The 17,050-nt window shown below is 46.4% G+C and overlaps 5 protein-coding genes across 5 annotated transcripts; 2 read left to right on the forward strand and 3 right to left on the reverse strand.

Annotated features, from left to right (window-relative positions):
* Nucleotides 1-930: 930 nt before the first annotated feature.
* On the forward strand, nucleotides 931-3,580 carry FOMMEDRAFT_87542 (MFS general substrate transporter; the record flags this gene model as incomplete). The annotated part of the gene is made up of 18 exons (XM_007267323.1): nucleotides 931-1,135; nucleotides 1,253-1,320; nucleotides 1,371-1,375; nucleotides 1,518-1,547; nucleotides 1,603-1,621; nucleotides 1,685-1,704; nucleotides 1,771-1,794; nucleotides 1,847-1,921; nucleotides 1,981-2,134; nucleotides 2,186-2,234; nucleotides 2,286-2,341; nucleotides 2,401-2,551; nucleotides 2,608-2,632; nucleotides 2,775-2,833; nucleotides 2,898-3,090; nucleotides 3,146-3,231; nucleotides 3,282-3,329; nucleotides 3,396-3,580. 18 exons carry the CDS (start codon nucleotides 931-933, stop codon nucleotides 3,578-3,580), a joined length of 1,452 nt encoding a protein of 483 aa, XP_007267385.1.
* Nucleotides 3,581-3,715: 135 nt separating this feature from the next.
* On the reverse strand, nucleotides 3,716-6,175 carry FOMMEDRAFT_87242 (alpha/beta-hydrolase; the record flags this gene model as incomplete). Its single annotated transcript, XM_007267324.1, has 17 exons — nucleotides 3,716-3,786; nucleotides 3,855-3,890; nucleotides 3,957-4,069; nucleotides 4,151-4,191; nucleotides 4,273-4,449; nucleotides 4,519-4,525; nucleotides 4,596-4,647; nucleotides 4,702-4,754; nucleotides 4,823-5,028; nucleotides 5,093-5,226; nucleotides 5,280-5,292; nucleotides 5,352-5,486; nucleotides 5,556-5,613; nucleotides 5,667-5,697; nucleotides 5,753-5,806; nucleotides 5,864-6,001; nucleotides 6,076-6,175. The coding sequence occupies 17 exons, from the start codon at nucleotides 6,173-6,175 to the stop codon at nucleotides 3,716-3,718; spliced, it is 1,419 nt and encodes a 472-aa protein (XP_007267386.1).
* A 1,102-nt stretch (nucleotides 6,176-7,277) lies between these two features.
* On the reverse strand, nucleotides 7,278-10,125 carry FOMMEDRAFT_168546 (alpha/beta-hydrolase). Its single transcript, XM_007267325.1, has 12 exons — nucleotides 9,426-10,125; nucleotides 9,315-9,370; nucleotides 9,214-9,260; nucleotides 9,107-9,164; nucleotides 9,025-9,044; nucleotides 8,824-8,968; nucleotides 8,628-8,765; nucleotides 8,331-8,577; nucleotides 8,073-8,267; nucleotides 7,943-8,008; nucleotides 7,866-7,885; nucleotides 7,278-7,807 (listed from the first exon to the last, which is right to left on the reverse strand). The coding sequence occupies exons 1-12, from the start codon at nucleotides 9,663-9,665 to the stop codon at nucleotides 7,561-7,563; spliced, it is 1,479 nt and encodes a 492-aa protein (XP_007267387.1). The 5' UTR covers nucleotides 9,666-10,125; the 3' UTR covers nucleotides 7,278-7,560.
* Nucleotides 9,996-12,827, forward strand: FOMMEDRAFT_168547 (hexokinase). Its single transcript, XM_007267326.1, has 14 exons — nucleotides 9,996-10,259; nucleotides 10,326-10,361; nucleotides 10,429-10,519; nucleotides 10,631-10,703; nucleotides 10,772-11,073; nucleotides 11,129-11,145; nucleotides 11,196-11,307; nucleotides 11,366-11,584; nucleotides 11,640-11,738; nucleotides 11,809-11,957; nucleotides 12,008-12,224; nucleotides 12,277-12,341; nucleotides 12,402-12,460; nucleotides 12,527-12,827. The coding sequence occupies exons 1-14, from the start codon at nucleotides 10,150-10,152 to the stop codon at nucleotides 12,571-12,573; spliced, it is 1,596 nt and encodes a 531-aa protein (XP_007267388.1). The 5' UTR covers nucleotides 9,996-10,149; the 3' UTR covers nucleotides 12,574-12,827.
* Nucleotides 12,828-13,032: 205 nt separating this feature from the next.
* FOMMEDRAFT_168548 (Cse1-domain-containing protein) lies at nucleotides 13,033-16,766 on the reverse strand. Its single transcript, XM_007267327.1, has 11 exons — nucleotides 16,527-16,766; nucleotides 16,307-16,477; nucleotides 15,233-16,252; nucleotides 15,034-15,180; nucleotides 14,839-14,972; nucleotides 14,673-14,788; nucleotides 14,466-14,622; nucleotides 14,311-14,402; nucleotides 13,771-14,254; nucleotides 13,563-13,706; nucleotides 13,033-13,486 (listed from the first exon to the last, which is right to left on the reverse strand). Exons 1-11 carry the CDS (start codon nucleotides 16,728-16,730, stop codon nucleotides 13,135-13,137), a joined length of 3,021 nt encoding a protein of 1,006 aa, XP_007267389.1. The 5' UTR covers nucleotides 16,731-16,766; the 3' UTR covers nucleotides 13,033-13,134.
* Nucleotides 16,767-17,050: the final 284 nt, after the last annotated feature.

Here is a 17,050-nt window from a genome sequence, read left to right on the forward strand (position 1 = left end):
TCCTGCAAGTGCTCCTGCCAATTAATTGAATTCACCTAATGGTATGGTATGGTATGGTATATTTCCTGGTATAGGTCCCTAAAAAGAAACACCAGGGCTGCTGGTCTATTGTACAAATACAGGGTAATTTATCTATAATAAAGAAACCACCCTGTCCAGCAATGTTCAGGGAACTACTAATGCAATAGACACTCAACGCTTCTCCAACTGTGTACCAGAAATGAGACAAAAAGTATATGAGCTCTTGAGAGGTAAGGGAACATGGGTACACAGGAGAAGATACTATTTTCACAGTAGAAATCCATCATGAACAGTATAGAGAGATTATAAATGAGAATCACTAATAGAGTTAGTTGTGACCTTAGTAAAGAGAGGAGGCAGAAAAGTAAAAGAAGATTGATGAGTAAGAATAGGGGTTGTAAGCAATTGCAACACCTTCATTTTGAGTAGCTCATTTTGTTTTTTCTTTTATATATTTGATAGTATGCTACACTAGTAGCATTATAGAAGTATATTGAGTAATTTTTGGTCTTTTATTAATGATGTAGATGTAGTAGCAATTTATTGGTATTTTTTGAATAATTTTCGTGGTGGTGGTTCGTGAATGAGTGCCATACGAATTGATTGATCCTAAATCCCACGGCTTGAGAAAAATTGCCCGAATTGGTATTTCAATTTGACTGCACACCCGCTGCTTCTCGTCTTATGACCTTTTCATCAACTATTGCCTTCCGCATTGGAAGGTTGTTAAGGCTGTTCCGAACGTATCGGTATTATTTTGTGGGCAGTATCAAGACCAATATAAGCTGTCTCGTCAATCAGCAACAATGATATAAAAGTGTCATCACTTGGCACCTTTGCCATTTCTCCCTCAACCTCTCCTTGGTCATGCCTGTAGATTCGCGGGCTCGGGATGTGGATTCTGCAAGCATGGAGAAGGGATCCGACTCTGTACAGGAGAAGATACTCCACAATACAGAGAAGCGGCCGGAAGGCTTCGTTTTCGGTGGCGATTCGACTTTACCTCCGCCGCCAGATCTCACGCCGGAGCAAGAAAAGAAGCTGTATAGAAAGATCGACTTGAGACTAATGCCGATTCTCAGCATCATGTACCTCTGCTCTTTCTTGGATCGTGGTATGTCCATGCGTAACTATTACGAAATATTCATCGCTAAACGCGTGTGTAGGAAACATTGGTAATATTTTCTGTGAGACGGTATACGATACTTTTATTAATTACAGTGTCTCATAGGCAATGCTAAACTCGCCGGACTTGTTGAGGAACTACACTTGGTTGGAAACCAGTACAACATTGCCCTTGTACGATTTTTAGATTCCAACTCCTTTCGTTTCTGACTATTGCTTTCTAGACAATGTATTTCATTGTAAGTCATATGTGAATTCCATATCTCTTTCCATATATGAACCATCTCCAGCCTTACTGTCTAGCAGAATGCCCTGCGAAGTAAGTATTACTGACGGTCAATTATAATTCTGTCTCATGCAACATAATCCAGCCTGGTTCTCAAAAAGTTTCGCCCTTCGAGGTAGGTTTGTTGTCGATAGTCTGTTAAACACATTCATACTTATTGACTCTCTTAGATGGCTTCCGGGAATCACTGTGAGCAGCCTATACGGTACTCAATTGCTTGTTTGGAAGTTAACTGACAGTAATCCTCACAAGATTGTTTGGGGAACTGTCATGTACGGTTCGATTTAGATTTCTGTTGAATTTTCATTGAAATTGACCAAGTCTCTTGTCTCTCGCAGGACGTTAATGGGTCTAGTCAAAACGTATAGTTGTATTGGTCGTATCTGTCAAAGTCGCCTAATCCTCTTTCTATAGTTACCCCCAGCTAGTGGGAACTCGAGTTTGCCTGGGCGTCGCCGAAGCTGGTCTTTTCCCAGGCGTGGTGTATTAGTTCGTCCGAATCCGTGCTTATAACGACGGGTTTTACATGTTTATTACTGAGTTACTAGCCTTACGTTCTGGTACCCTCGCTATAAATTGCAGTACCGAGTTGGTCTCTTCTTTGGTGCGGCGACTATAGCTGGCGCATTTTCTGGCTTACTTGCATTTGCAATCGAATTCATGGGAGGTACTCAGGGACTAATGGCTTGGTCATGGATATTTGTTCGTTGTTCTCTTCTACGCAGATTTGTTACATCACTAAGAGTTTGACAGATCCTCGAGGGAATTGCAACTGTCGTCATTGGCATAGTCGCTTTCTTTGGTCTGTCTTTGGCCAGAGAACCACGAGAATATACTCATGGGGATCTTTTAGTACTCGTCGACTTCCCTGTTAGTGCTTCGTTCCTGACGCCAGAAGAACGTGCCTATGTCATCCATAAAAAGAGTGAGTCTGAATAATGCATACACTGTTATTCGGGAAAGCGTAGTTGACGACGTTGGTTTCATCTCTTTTAGAGTACGATAATTCAAGCGGTATTGGTGAAGCTGAGAAGTTTGCTTGGCGTTACGTTTGGGCAGCATTCAAAGACTGGCAGATTTGGTTACATATCTTAATCTACACGTCGGTCATTGTACCACGTAAGTTTCACTTTCTACTGCTTACTTCGTAGTCCAAGTAAATCATCCTTGATTAGTCTATGGTATCTCGCTTTTCTTGCCGTAAGTCGCACCAACATATTCAATATTGTATGTACTCGCTGAACATGCAAAAAACTATTTAGGTCGATCATATCCGGGTAAGGTCTCAATATCTCTACTTGAATGTCCTATTGATAATGTAGCGCAATTCGAATGCTTTCAGGTTCGGTTACAGCGTTCCTATCACACAGCTCCTCACAGTACCGCCATACGTCTTTGCCAGTGAGCGACTCCTCCTGTATTAAATCACTGCACTTGTTGACGAATGACCTGGCCTCGCTATTAGCTATTATGCTACTTATTTTCGGGCACTTCTCCGACAAGATCCATAAACGCTCGCCGTTCATCCTCCTCGGGCTTACAATGCTCTTGATTGGGTTCAGCATCAATATCTCAGATGCCCGACGTGGAGTGAAGTACTTCGGGACGTTTTTCTGCGTCGCTGGTTCATATGCGGCGTTTCCTGGTGTTGTTGCATGGTAAACTCTTCTGCTTAGTCTTTTATCTACGAGACATATTTTGACGCCTGATCAGGCTTGGGAATAATCTTGCTGGTCAGTACAAACGCGGAGTAGGTATGGCGTTACATATTGGAATTGGGAATTTTGCTGGAGCTATTGGTATGTTCTTTCTTTGCTTCTAATCGGTTATATTATCTAATTCGAATTAGCGAGCAATATCTATCGTACACAAGATTCACCACGTTATCTGATTGGTCGTGAGTGATTTACTATCTCTCACAACACTCACAGCAATTTGAATTCCCAATCTCAACTTATTCTAGATGGTATAGAACTTATGTTCGTCGGGATTGGATTCATCTGTGTCCCACTGGCAATACTTATCTACATACGGATAAACACTCGGCGTGAAGCAGAGTTGGAACGTACTGGCGGAGTTGTCAAACTTTCAATTGAGGAATTGCATGAACTGGGTGATCGTGCTCCCGATTTCAAGTATACGTTGTAAATTCGTTCAACTACACTACAGCAGCACATATGTGTTCCAATGTCAATGTCTATCTCAAAAGTAGTCTGCTTATGAAGGAAACCAAATTTATTGGACGATGCATTCCTCTGTTCCCATCCTGACAAGGCTACGTGATTAGGTTGAAGGAGAGGGTTGTCTTCCAAGGAGGAACGAGATTGTGTTGAATGCTGCCCAAGGGACAAACTCTGTTAAAAGAATACATCAAGATCAATACTCAGCTCATGGTGGTGCAGTAGTAATTAATAGGACATACGAGGCGTCATGTGTCCTGAGAACTCAAATTCCACATCTGTATGTTCCAATCATCATTTTTGTAAGTAACTGTTACAAGTTATACAAGTATGATGATACGTACATGTGAGACCGCGTTCCGAGTGTTCGCTACCAAAGATTCCGAAGTTGTCAACCGTGAATGTTTCTGGCTCAATGGGAGACTGGAATCCTTGTGCGCCTGCCCACGTCATGTTCCTACATGATACGGGTATTTCGAAGATAATCAGAATTACTTTATCTGTATTTTGTTTTGAGAAAAAGAATGTTTATACTGACTGGATTGCAATACGTGTACCCTCGGCAACGAGAATGAAATCCTATTTGATAAAAACGTAGCATTAAATTCGTATTCACTTCGAAATATGCAAAACAAGGAGAGAAACTAAGACAATACGCACTGCAAGCCCATGTACGATGACCGTCCGTTCCGACTTCTCAATGACGTTCGGAAGGACACTGAGCGTGGATGGGATAGACTGGTCGTTTATTGGTCTGCCAGTCGTTGTGTTTACATAGACGCTGTTGTCTGTGCAGGACATCCAGTTGATGTGTGGGGCATGAATTGCATCTTGGACCTAGATAGTATGCTGTCATTTCAAGGTTCCGATGTAGGAATGAGAAGAAGATGGAGAGATGCTACTTACGTCCGTCCTGCACGGTAAAAATGAAGGTAAAAAATAAGCATATAGTGAGGTTATATAAAATATCTGGGATCCGTTACCGGTTGAAGTAAATGAATTCCTGCGTGGAACGCGGGAAGCCGAGGACACTCCCTACACAATCATGTCAGTTTCACGTAGTGAAGGTAGAACCTAGCTATCACCTACATAAATTAGGCCAAGTATCAGAAACGCGATACACGTCGAACACGGGATTCAATCTACCAAGGTAAATCGTGCATGAGTAATTCCCTCTCAACATCACACAAGAAAGGAGTTATATACGCACATCTGGATCGCTCGTTGTATAGGACTATGAAGCCGACACGACGCGACAGCAGAGAACCCTCCCTCTGTTCCATTCGGCAAGGGAAGCTGGCCCGCAGGAGGATACGTCACGAATTGGTCGAGGTAATCTGTATATCCGCATGTATCTGAAATGTTTTGCAGCTGGGTCAGGAAGCTGCTGTTGAATGGGAATAGATCTGCGTGTTTCTGCGAATTTCATTGTTCGTTTAGATATTAGTTTCGAAAACGGTGCTATATAAGATATGACTACCTGAACAAAGCGGAGAGCTGGAACATCTTGTTGTAGGACTCCGTATGTTAGTGTCGGATCTGCAATCCAGATTCCCTTGAGGTTCAAGTCGAGGCCCGGATGTTCGTATATCCAGTTTGCGATGTAAGGGACGTCTGAATAACATTTACCAAGACAGCTCCTACTAATCAGTCATTAATAGACTTACAGAAGCCAGCATACTGTATTTACAAGCAAGCCAATCAAAAGAAATAATAATCAGAGTGTGGAGGTGACTCACGCTCTCGCCCGATACAAAGAAGTTTTTCCCCTTCAACTCGCTGAATACTTCGAGGAATTGTTCGAGGAAACCCATGACTTGCTCTGCGAGTTGATCGTCATTCTCGATGCTCGGTTGACCTTGGCTGAAGCCCGTCTTAAATAAAGGTGGTACCAATTAGTATGTTATGTGAAGGGTTTTGCATAGCTCGGGATGCAGACTCACTCCAACGGGTTGCTCAACCCAGAGGACGTGGGAGAGGTTCGTCCAGGACCACATGTTCCTGTTAATAATTCGCATAAGATGTCGGAGGAAATACCAAAGAGGCAAGCATACGGAGTTGGTTGAGACTGGCCCCAAGACCATGCTACACAGGAAGAAAAGTTTCAGTCTACATCAGGATTCAAGCACAAGAGACTTACAAATAGGTCCATTCTCTTGGAGGAATCCTTCCAGCGACGAGCATCCGGGTCCACCTACAGACATAAATGAATATTCCCAAATCACGTTGCATATTAAGGATAGAGACGCACCATTCGTCCAGAAAAGTAACTCATCTCCGTTCGACGCATTATTCGTCGGCCAAAACCAGAAGAAAAGCTTTCGGGTCTCGTTCTTCGCTCCACTAATTGGCATCAATCCCGACCACGAAGGTCCAGCGTCAAAATTCACTACAATGCCATAATAAATATTATTATTCCGCTCGGCTTCACATTAACTCATATTCGAATGCCTCCATACGCACCATCAGGAATACTCTTCCCATCAACGAAGAACTCCTTCGCTTTCGGGTTCGAGAACGAAATCGTCGCCGCCTCTTCGTCCCGCTTTCTTGACGGAATCATCTCGTCGGGTGATGGTCCGAGGAATTGACGAAGCCTCTCAAGACCTTCACGCTGGATAGCCATGGATTCATCTATACCCGTCAGGCTGCTTGCGCCTGATGATGCGAACGTAGTTTGTATGAGGCACGTTGAAGTGAGGAGGAGGGTGGTCACTGCAGAGAGTAGTTTCATCCTGTATTTGCCGTTCTTTTCGGAGGAGTGGGACGGACGGTACGTGCGGTACGAATATCTCGTTTGCTGGGGTGCGAACTATTTATGTAGTACTTCTCTTCGACGGCACGAGCTTGGCGCCCGGATCGTCGAGGAGTGGGTACTAACTTCGTCTTACAAATCCCGTTCTAACAGCCATATCACGACGCTCGCTGAATGACTCGATGCCATCGAGTGGGTGTACTAGTCCCGCAGCTGTAATTCTTGCGCACCACGCGCATAGGGAGGCACGAGACCCAGAACGACCATCAGAAGGATAGAGAACCCAAGGAAGGTTTATTTTTGGCTCGAGAGCGTATGGTGCAGGTGTTTGCTAATGATGTTGTTCTTTCTCGTAAATGTGGCAGAACAGCAGCTAGGGAGACATAGTACATACTGGGGGTTTGAATGCACATGTATGAATTGCGAGCCGAAGCAGGCTGCAAATGAGTACATAGAGTGACAAGTGGCAGGTGGGCAAGGTGAGAAAGACTTGTGAATTTGTTTTGTGTATGTTTGTTGTGCTGTGTATGTTTGTCCGAGAGCTCAGACTAGAAGCTAAAAAATGCAAATCAGCCGCAGATAACGGAACAAGATGCGCTATAGAAGTGCTCCTGCCATATGATCGTCAACGGAAGAAATTCAAGAATCCTTGGCGGTCATCGTGGCACTGAGTTATAAATAGAATTTTTCGGGCCGGCGTGCCGCGTCGGGACTGTTACGAGTCATACCACAACTACAGTAGTTGCAGCACAGATTCAGAAATATTGATATTAGTATTCCATTTTTGTGAAGTTACTGTCGACTCTGTAGCGGCCTTTCTTCTACTCGTTCCAACGATCTCGCTCCACCATTCCTCGTTCTATCAGCCCTGCTGCAATGACTGTGTGACCATGTCAACATCCAATTACTTCAGCTCAAAAATAGATTGATATTCAATCACACTGATAGTCAATCACACTGATATTCCATCTCGTGAATGTACTACCGGCCCTGTAACAGCTCCCTTCTACTCGTTCCGCACTTCCACTCCGCGATTCCGTCGTTCTATCAGTCTTTCACCACATGCCATTGCCATTGCCAAGAGCATTCGGAAACAGTCTTACAATCTGACTATCTATCTGTACAGTGTACATAGCCTAAAGACAGAAAAGCCAGACCTGATGACGTATTTTTCGCCGATATCATTTCCATTGTTAGACAGAGTGCAGCTGCTCCCCATTAATCATCTGCTCAAAAATCACAAACGCAGCCTCAGGTTGAAAAGCAGGCACTTCATGTCCAGCCTGATACACTCTCGCAAACGAGAAGTTATGCACGTTCTGAATAGCAGCTACGGCTTCCCCGTGAATCGTCATATTCGTGAAAGGCGTCGCGTGCAGTTGTTTACTGCCGAACCAGTCCATTGCGAGTACGGATGCATGCCCGCCGAGCCAATTACAGCTGTACAAAGTGTTTTTGAGTTGAAGTTGATTAATGGTGGTGAAGAGGGGAAACGTACTTGATGTCTGCGTCACCAGCCTGCCGTTATGAATAGCAATTTAGTGAGGATGTGAAGAGAAAGAGAGGATAATATACCCATATGAGCATCTTCAACCCTGAATTCGCCAGTGCACCAAGCGCCGGGAGTAGAGTCCTCGCATCCTATCAACCAAACAAACATCCACGTTCACCATTAAACACATGAAATAAAGCTAAAATCACGCACATCCCCCGTCCTTGCAAACAACTCAAATGGCGCATCCAGACACTCACCATACGTGCTCTCCGCTCCAATCTTCTTCTTTGTCGTCTCGTTAGCGAGGAGTTTGAGGTAGAACTCCGGAGGGAAGAGTGCAGAGCTGTTTTGTCGGAGGTCGTCGGAGTCGCGGTCGCCTACAGCAGGGACGAAGACGTTTTCCACCTATCACATGAAAAACGTATAAGTGCAAGAAAGAAGAAGGAAGGATGAAGAGTGTGGACGTACGCAAAAGTTATCAGCTTTTATACATACTGCGTCGCTGAACGAACTGTTCCCAGCGCCATGCAGGCCTTCAGCATCCTCTTTGCTTGCTTCGTAACATGCCAGTTCTTGATCTCTACATCCACCTGGCTCGTAGAACGACTGGTTTAGCTTCTTGAGAACGTCAGGAGATTGTAAGGGACCGTAGCCAGGGGCGTTTGTAGCAAAGTCGACGTAGGCCTTGTTTTGTAGGAGTGGGTCGTACCAACCGCTGAATACAATAATTTAATGAGATGAAGTAGAAAGAGGAAGGGAACGTACTTGTTGATGAGCAAAGCGCTGACTACGATTGGCTCGCCTTCGATCGTCCCTTTCGCGATAAGCTCGTTTTGCTGATCGAAATACGTAACGAACGCTGGTCCGTAGTGTCCTCCGTAACTTTCCGTTGCGAACACGAACCTGCACGTCGTTTTGAATCAATACTTCTTTAAGTAATCGGAAGGAGAATAGAACGCACTCGCGACTTTTGAACTTGCTGAACTGTCCACTCTCGAAGAGGATTTGGAAGGCTGTCCAGACGAATGGAGCGGCTGCTTGTGTGCTGTTGACAGTGTCCGTGCCGAAGGAAAAGCCGGTTCCAATAGGCTGGTCGATGTAGATCACTAACAACCAAGCAAAATGTCAGTGATGGCACAGGAATGCGAGCTGGAACACGTACTGTTGCTGATATTATTCCAGCTGTCAAAGAAATTCAAAAATTGTCAGAAATAGCAATGATGGAGCCCGGGATCGGCGACTACCTGTATGGATTCAGAGTGGTCGTTTCGCCATCAGGGTTGACATTGCATGGTCCGTTCTCTACCCGTGGATTCAGCACGTCTTTCTGGATGCACGGAAGAGATCTGACCTTGAAAAAGCCCGATCATTGACGAACAGCCTGGACCTCCGTTCAGCCTAAACAAAACAAATAAGAACAACGATGACGTTGGGGACAGAAGAGGGACAGACCAAAGCGTGAAGGGAGCCGTCTCTGGGTCATGCCTTGCCTCAAAGAACCAAAACCACTGAGAAGCGTGTTCAGTTAGATAATGCCGATGGGAAGAGAGGAGGAGCACACACCATGGACATATTCGGACCAACGTCGATGTAGCCCGAGATCTGACCGACACCAGGTGTCGTCTCGCACACGCCCGAGTCTTTCACGAAGCGGAGTTTTGTGTCATCCTGCCTTTTGGACATGAAGACATTGTGGACCGGGGCGAGGTCGTGGTTAACGAGAGGAGACGAGTTGACAAGGGACGCCAGCGACGTGAAGGCTACTAGGAGCAAGGCAGCTACGCGTGAAGTACGGGCAAGCATAGCGAAGGGCCGCGGGTGTGGAAGAGAAGGGAGGAGCCCTCTGAAGAAAGGACAGATGATGCATTGTGGTTGATATAAGAAGAGGCTGGAGATGGACGGTCTCGGAATTTGTTTTATAAATAAGCGCAGCTATCGAACAAAGCATCCATATGGTCCTCAGCCCAGTCCGATAAGCACGCGCACTCTCCAAAGCAGACAGCATCAAATGGAAGAACACAACAGTCAGGCGAACAGACAGACGGGCGGATGGCGGTCGGCATCGGATAACGTGAACGAGCAAGTCGACTGTAATAAAGGACTTCACTCGACTTGAAGCAACTTGGGGAGGAGCGCGCGGCCGCTGCCGATCGCCCAGTCCATAGCGTTGATCACACAGCTCTGCCCTATCGCGCGTCATCTCTCTCTCCTTGCCTCTCCCCATCCAAGCGTCGCCGTCGTCCTTCAACCCCGCCTGTAGCATACATTCAGCTCGACTCGTCCCACAATGCCGGCCTCACGACGCGGAAGTGGCAGCGTCACCCTCCCCTCGGGTCAGACACTCGCCATACACACCCGTACTCAGGATGAGGAGGACCTGCCCCATGCCACCAAAAAGTGCGCCCAAAACACTTCTCATCTCATTGCATGAACGTCCGTGCTCAACATCCTTCAAAATGACAGGACTATGGCCGATCATCTGCGCAAGTATGAGCAGCTGTATGTAGTCCTCTTGCTTTCACTTGCCACTCCGCCCTCGCTTACATATATGCGCCCCAATTAAAAGCTTCACGCTTACCCCACAGCGCATGCGCATGATCACAGAGGCCTTCAGCGAGATACTCGACAATGGTCTCAAGAAGCATGGTCAAGTCGTTGTATGTACATCTCCGTGTCTTCATCTCTTATTCTTCGATGCCACACCTCTCTCAAGCCCGAACGGGGCGCATATATGCATCGCTAAAATCGTGATTATTCATCTATTCTAGCCCATGATTCCGACCTTCGTATTTGGCTGGCCTACGGGCGAAGAAGTCGGTGATTATCTCGCGCTAGATCTTGGTATGTCTCCGATTCCGCCGCCTTCGTCTCTGAACGCGGTACTTACTCACCATCGCTTACTACCACAGGTGGTACGAATCTTCGCGTCTGTCTTGTCTCGCTCCAGGGAAACGGCAAGTTCGAGATTACCCAGACCAAATACCGTCTCACCGAGGAACAAAAGCACGATGACGGCGAGAAACTCTTCGATTTCTGCGCAGAGTGCCTGGCAACCTTCATCGTGACCAACATGGCAAGTGTGTGCGAACCTGGCGCCAATGTATCCGTGGAAGGAGAAGAACCGAAGAAGGTGGAGGTGACGGCGACAGAGTCAAGTGGACATGCCGAGGGCTTGTTGCAGCCTGGCCAGGAATTACCTCTTGGCTTCACAGTGAGCAGTCTCACTTGTACTCGATTAGCATGTCTCTGATTTAATTTCGATACAGTTCTCTTACCCATGCGAGTGAGTTCCTATCTTTCGAAATAAACGTCCATTTTCTGATTATGCTTCAGCCAGGAACGCATCGACCATGGCGTACTCATTCGTTGGACGAAGGGCTTCGGCGCACCGAATACGGAAGGGCACGATGTTGCTGAGATGTTCCGTAAGGCCATCGAAAAGCGCGTACGTTTCATGTTTTGTTTTTACTGTTTCCGATCTATTGTCTAAGTCCCTTCAATAGAACCTTCCCATAAAAATGACAGCACTCATCAACGACACGACTGGAACACTTATTGCATCGCATTATGTCAATCCACGTACGAAGATTGCGGTCATCTTCGGAACGGGATGCAATGCAGCGTACATGGAACATGTCAAAGACATCACGAAGATCAATAATCTGGGGTTAGACGGGGACGCACAAGGACCTGCAGCAGAAATGGCAATCAATTGTGAATGGGTAAGCGGTGCCTCCTTGTTTTTATGGATTTGAAAATACTGAGACAATAGGGCAGGGTGCATTTGATTCGCATGCACACGAACACCTGCCGAGGACGAAGTATGACCAGATCGTGGATGAGACATCCAACAAACCAGGTGAACAAGCCTTCGAGGTGCGTATTGATGTTACCTGCTACACTTGCCTTGGGAAGCGAACTCACTTCACGCGTTTCGGCTGCTTAGAAACTCATTTCTGGTCGTTACCTCGGCGAAATCTTACGGCTTGTTATCTGCGAGCTTATTGACGAAGGAGTACTGTTCTTGGGGCAGAACACATACAAACTCGAGAAGCCGTACTGTTTCGACACAGCATTCTTGTCGTTGATGGAGAGGTATACCTACATCTCCTTCTCTTTGTACATATGGCTTATGCTTGTTTCAGTGATCCGACAGACGAGCTACTTATGATCATCGGTATCTTCACGCATTTCTTCGCATTGGAGACGACTCTAGCCGAAAGGCAGTTCTTCCGTGCACTGGCACGACTCGTTGGTCGCCGTGCGGCGCGTTTGAGTGCCTGTGGTATTGCCGCGATCGTCACTAAGATGGGGTACCTTGATGAGGGGTGCAGTGTTGGTGCGGACGGGTCACTGTACAACGTATGTCTCGTATGGACAATTCACGAGGATTGTGCTTATGTGTCACTTGCAGAAATATCCTGGCTTCGCAGATCGTGTGCACGAAGGCTTAGTTGACATTTTCGGTGACAAGGGCCGGTATGTACTATTTTGACTCGCTATTCGTGAGACCTGTTACTGAACAAATGACGCTAATAGCAATATCATCACACACCACGCTGAGGATGGTAGTGGCGTTGGGAGTGCGATCATTGCTGGTAAGTGCAAGACACCCTTCTCTTTTTGCATTACCGCAAGCTAAACATTTGTTTAACTTCGTATAGCTATGACGAAAGCACGCAAGGATGCCGGAATCTATCCACACGTCTAAAGTCCTTCGCTCCCTGGCTTCTCTCACAGTTCTACTGCTGCATACTGCTTGCTTTACCTATACCCGACGCTCCGGATGAGCGTCGTGTGCAGTGTGCGGGCATCATTAAAACTACGTTCCAATCTTTCGTTTCTTAAACTTGTTTTTTTTACCTTTCTGTAAAGGTATCGGGACGCTGAAGGCCCTGTGTAAAGTAGCGAATAAGTGCAAAGAAATGAATAACCTATAGATGTGAATCTGAAACTTCATAAATGTCGTATTGGCTTACTGTTTCTAAATGCACGAAGAGAATGAATGTCACATTGTTTGTTGGATATTGCATGGTCATCGGAAAGGTGCATTTAGTCGGTGCATGTGATGACTACCGTAACCCTAGATAGAAATTTCAACTTGTAGTAAGGTATAAGTGTGCAGGTACTTATGTCCATGATTCACAGCTCTCAAAAGAAAACATTTAGGCGATCTCAGCTATTCTATACTAGTATACTCAAGTCAAGAAGACTCCATGTTATGTACATACATAGAATGAGACATTCATGTACTTTACTTTTACTACTAATCTCAGATATTATACCCCGCAACATGTAAACTCTGTACAAACGAGCGCACCGCATCACCTCCACTAGTCTTCGCAGACTCGACAAGCGGGTGGATACGCGTATCGCTTGCAGCAGCAGCGGCGAACTTTTCGCCGACGTATGCGCGTGGGTCAGTGACACTGGGTACAGGGTCTTCAGGGAGGGAGGATTCGGATGCAGCGAGTTTGGAGTAAGCGGCTTGGTACCCTGCGCCTTGTTCTTCGAAGTCGATGGAACGGAGGACTTCGTCTGGGTCTTCTGCTTCGGTTGATTGAGCGCTTGTGAGGTGTTTGGATTCGGTGAAGAGTTTGGTGAGTTCGGAGAAGGCGGCTGGCCTGATCGAGAAGAGGACGGTCAGTCAGCATCTGTTTGATTGTAATTTTTTGTTTGCTTTTGAGGTGAGTTACGTACCATTGCGAGATGGCGGGTTCGGCGAGAGTGACGTTGCTTTGTGTCAACATTTTCGTTAAGCCGACGATGGCGACCTTCCTGTCCTTTGGAAGGATCTTATGTACTTGCGGTACGACCACGTTGCCGAGAATCTGCGACCATAACCTTGATAGCGGTATCACTTAAGATTAAGCCATGGCACAGTAGAACAAAATACTAAGATACGTACTGGGGTTGCACTTGTTCCACGGCTCCAATAACGAAATCGGGCGTCAGTTCATCCGCGTCAATCGCCATTGCGTACAAAAAGAAATAGACCAGCTGGTACGCGTAGTTATCCGTTTTACCCGTCTGAAGGCGCGTAAGCAGCATCGTGACAATACTCTTCATATATTGATTTAACATGGCAGTCGGGATGCATCTAACGATGGCTTGAAGAAGTTCAAAGCCCCACGTGTCATTGACTTTTGACGGAATGAGCTTCTGCTGCACGACGGCGAGCACGCTGGTGAACTGTCCAGTTGTCGCAAGTTGGGCGCCATCGCGTTGCAAGAACGCCTTTAATAAGCGTACGAGGCCCGGAATGCTGCCCTTCTGAGCCCAACTTGAGGGCTGCAAAAGGAAAGGAAGCAGTGTCCGGTAATCAGCGGGAACGTCGTCTTGATGTAGCTCAAGCATCTGTGAGATGATTTGAAACACATAAGGGATGAATTCTGGATAGGTCAATTGATTTAGCCTGAGAACAGGGGAAACGCAAAGAGGCACTGACGGTCTATGTCTTGTTGTAATATGAATGTAAACGGTCCGAACAAGGTTTGTTCAAATGCTGATAATGACTGTGAGGATGCTGCGACGATGAACCTAGTAATTGTTCAGTATGAGTTTTTGAGCGGTTGTCACTGACAAAGAAACGATATTGCCTACCTCACAAGAGCAGAGATGCTCTCAAAAATATATTGGTCGAAATTCGGGTTGCTCGGGTTCTTCGCAATAGCACCGATGATGTTAATCAAGCGTTGAAGAAGAGTCTCGTATGCGGGGAGTAGCGTCGCCCGCGCCGTTAGTATGATCCGCATGACGCCTGCGGAGAAGTCAGGGAGACGACTCTGTTTCTGGCCGCAATGCACGTACATTTCATCAGATAATCATTTTCCGCGATTTTTTCAGGAGTACCACCGGATTCGATTCTCGTAAGTAGGACATTCAGAATCTGCGGCGCAATCTCACGGATATCCTCCTGATTGAACCTGATGGCATGTATAAGCGACGAGATGTTATAGAAAACTTGATGACTCACAGGAGTTGTGAGTTTCGTTTTATGACGAGGATACGTTCGATTGTGGTAGCTGCATATGTGTAGCACACGTAATTAGGCGACTCGAGATGGCGAAGGAGGTACGGAAGCACAGATATTAGTTGCTCTTTTGTAAGCTATCCCAAAGTAATCACGATTAGATGTCACCAAATGAACAAGTTATTAACTAGGACGTGCCTGGTTTCGGAAAGTATACAGATATCGAATAGCGTCAACCTGGAGAATAGGATGAACAGCAGTGCCTTCTGCTTGTAGGTCTTGGAAGACATTCTGCGAAAAGAATTGAACCACATCAACTAAAGCATTCGTGCTTGTTACTCCTTGCTAGTATCCCATCAGCGACACTAAATTACAAATCATGAAAGAACCAATTCACCTGGGCGGTAGCCCCACGAGTCGCAACGGCCGTTAGGAGATATACACTCTCGTCCTTCTTCTTCCAGGTATCTTCCCCTCGCGGATCTGCTGTATAAGCTTGCAGACCAGACTGGACCCATTTGAGTACAACCTCTGTGGTAATTACCTCGAAGCCACTGCCAACAAGAGCTCGCAGCACGTCTGCGGCAGCTTGACGTCGTGTAGTCCCCTCTGCAGTTAATCCACCGGAGACGGCAGCCGAACTCGCGCTCGCGAACGACAAGTCTAGCCGCACATATTCAAGTGGGTCGTCTTCAAATTGTTCGACTTCATGTGTCCGCAATGTCACGTTCGGAACTACGACGCCTTCAACTAGTCCGTCTATCGTTTCCTTACTCTCAAAGATACTACGATAATTGCCCGAGCGTATTGCAGTACTAAGGAAGCGAAGCGATTGGCTGACGAGGCCGTCGTATGCAACTCCAGAACGTTGGCCACCACCAAGAAGAGTCCAAAGTGCTCGAACGAACGATTCCACAGAAGCCGAACTCGTGAGCAGTTCGGGATAACGATGTGTATAGGCCTCTGCAAGCTCAAAAATGGCCGTTTTTATCTGAGAAGGGACACTTGGTGTCGGCTCGTCCGCGTCAGTCTGCAGTTCTGGCGGGTCCCACGAGAGGAAGCGGATGAATATTCCAGTTTGTGGTCCAAAAAATTCAGCATGTGAATCTTCCAATGCAGGAGGGATATCTTGGCAAACAAGATCATAATAGATGTACAATAAAACGACCATTGCTTGAGAGATGGTCTCCGCATCCTTTTTGGACGATAAAGGGTTGTCCAGAAGCATTCTCGATGTGTATCGAAGGACTTGCAGGAAGGGGTCTACGAACTGGGACAAAACAAAATTGATGGTGGTAAATAGCTCATTGGACCGCATCTCAGACCGCCATCTGCCAAAAATAGAATGCGCAGCCTCAAGAACAGAAAGGTTTACTGCATAGGCTTCTGGAGAGGGATTCAAAGCATTTACGAGTTCCTGTATTTACATCAGACAGAGCATACACACAGACTATGAACAGGTTTAACGAACCTTGATCAGGCCATCCCATCGCTCCGGAAAATCATATCCAGCAATAATTGAAACGGTTTCAGCAACTTGAGTTCTCAGATTTTTGCCGGTCGCAGCTGAAAGGGAGATCATAGCAGGAACAAGAAGAGATCGCAGTTGTTGCTTTTCTGCGTCTGGGATGATGGGTTCATCCTGCAAGGATTTAATGACATAAAGACGGGTTCACGTTTGTTCCACTCACATCTTCCCATCTTCTCTTTACGATATTCTTAAGGTAGACGCTTGCCGCCAATCGCACTGATCGATCTTGCGTGGGGGTGATGACAAGTTGGAGGAGTGCCGAGAGGAAGCCAGCTTGCGTCGAGAGAGCAGCGAGGTTCTGCTCTGCTTGCTTTCTGCTTGAAGGGTACAACGATGCGATTAGCAGTGCAGGAAGATCAGACATTGTGTAAAGAGGGAGATGAAAGCAAGGCAAGGCGCACAGCCGAGGTGAGGGCAGAGCAAAGTTCAAAACGCGTGTTGAACGCGTCGTCATTTCATAGCACGTGATGGTCGAGCTGTAAAAAGCCACACGTTGCTTAATTATTATTAAGTTAATTGAATTTTCTGGACCACCAACAGGGATGCTCTCTACCTTCTCTTGTCGGCCACCAGATCATCATCATCATCTCTTGTGGTCCTAGTCATGTTACATTCAGTGAACTGTCTCTGATGCTCTGTCACCTGTCACCAATAATTACCTCGACACGTCGCTCAAGCGATGCA

Source organism: Fomitiporia mediterranea (assembly GCF_000271605.1).
Source record: "Fomitiporia mediterranea MF3/22 unplaced genomic scaffold FOMMEscaffold_7, whole genome shotgun sequence".
Classification (NCBI taxonomy): Eukaryota; Fungi; Basidiomycota; class Agaricomycetes; order Hymenochaetales; family Hymenochaetaceae; genus Fomitiporia; species Fomitiporia mediterranea.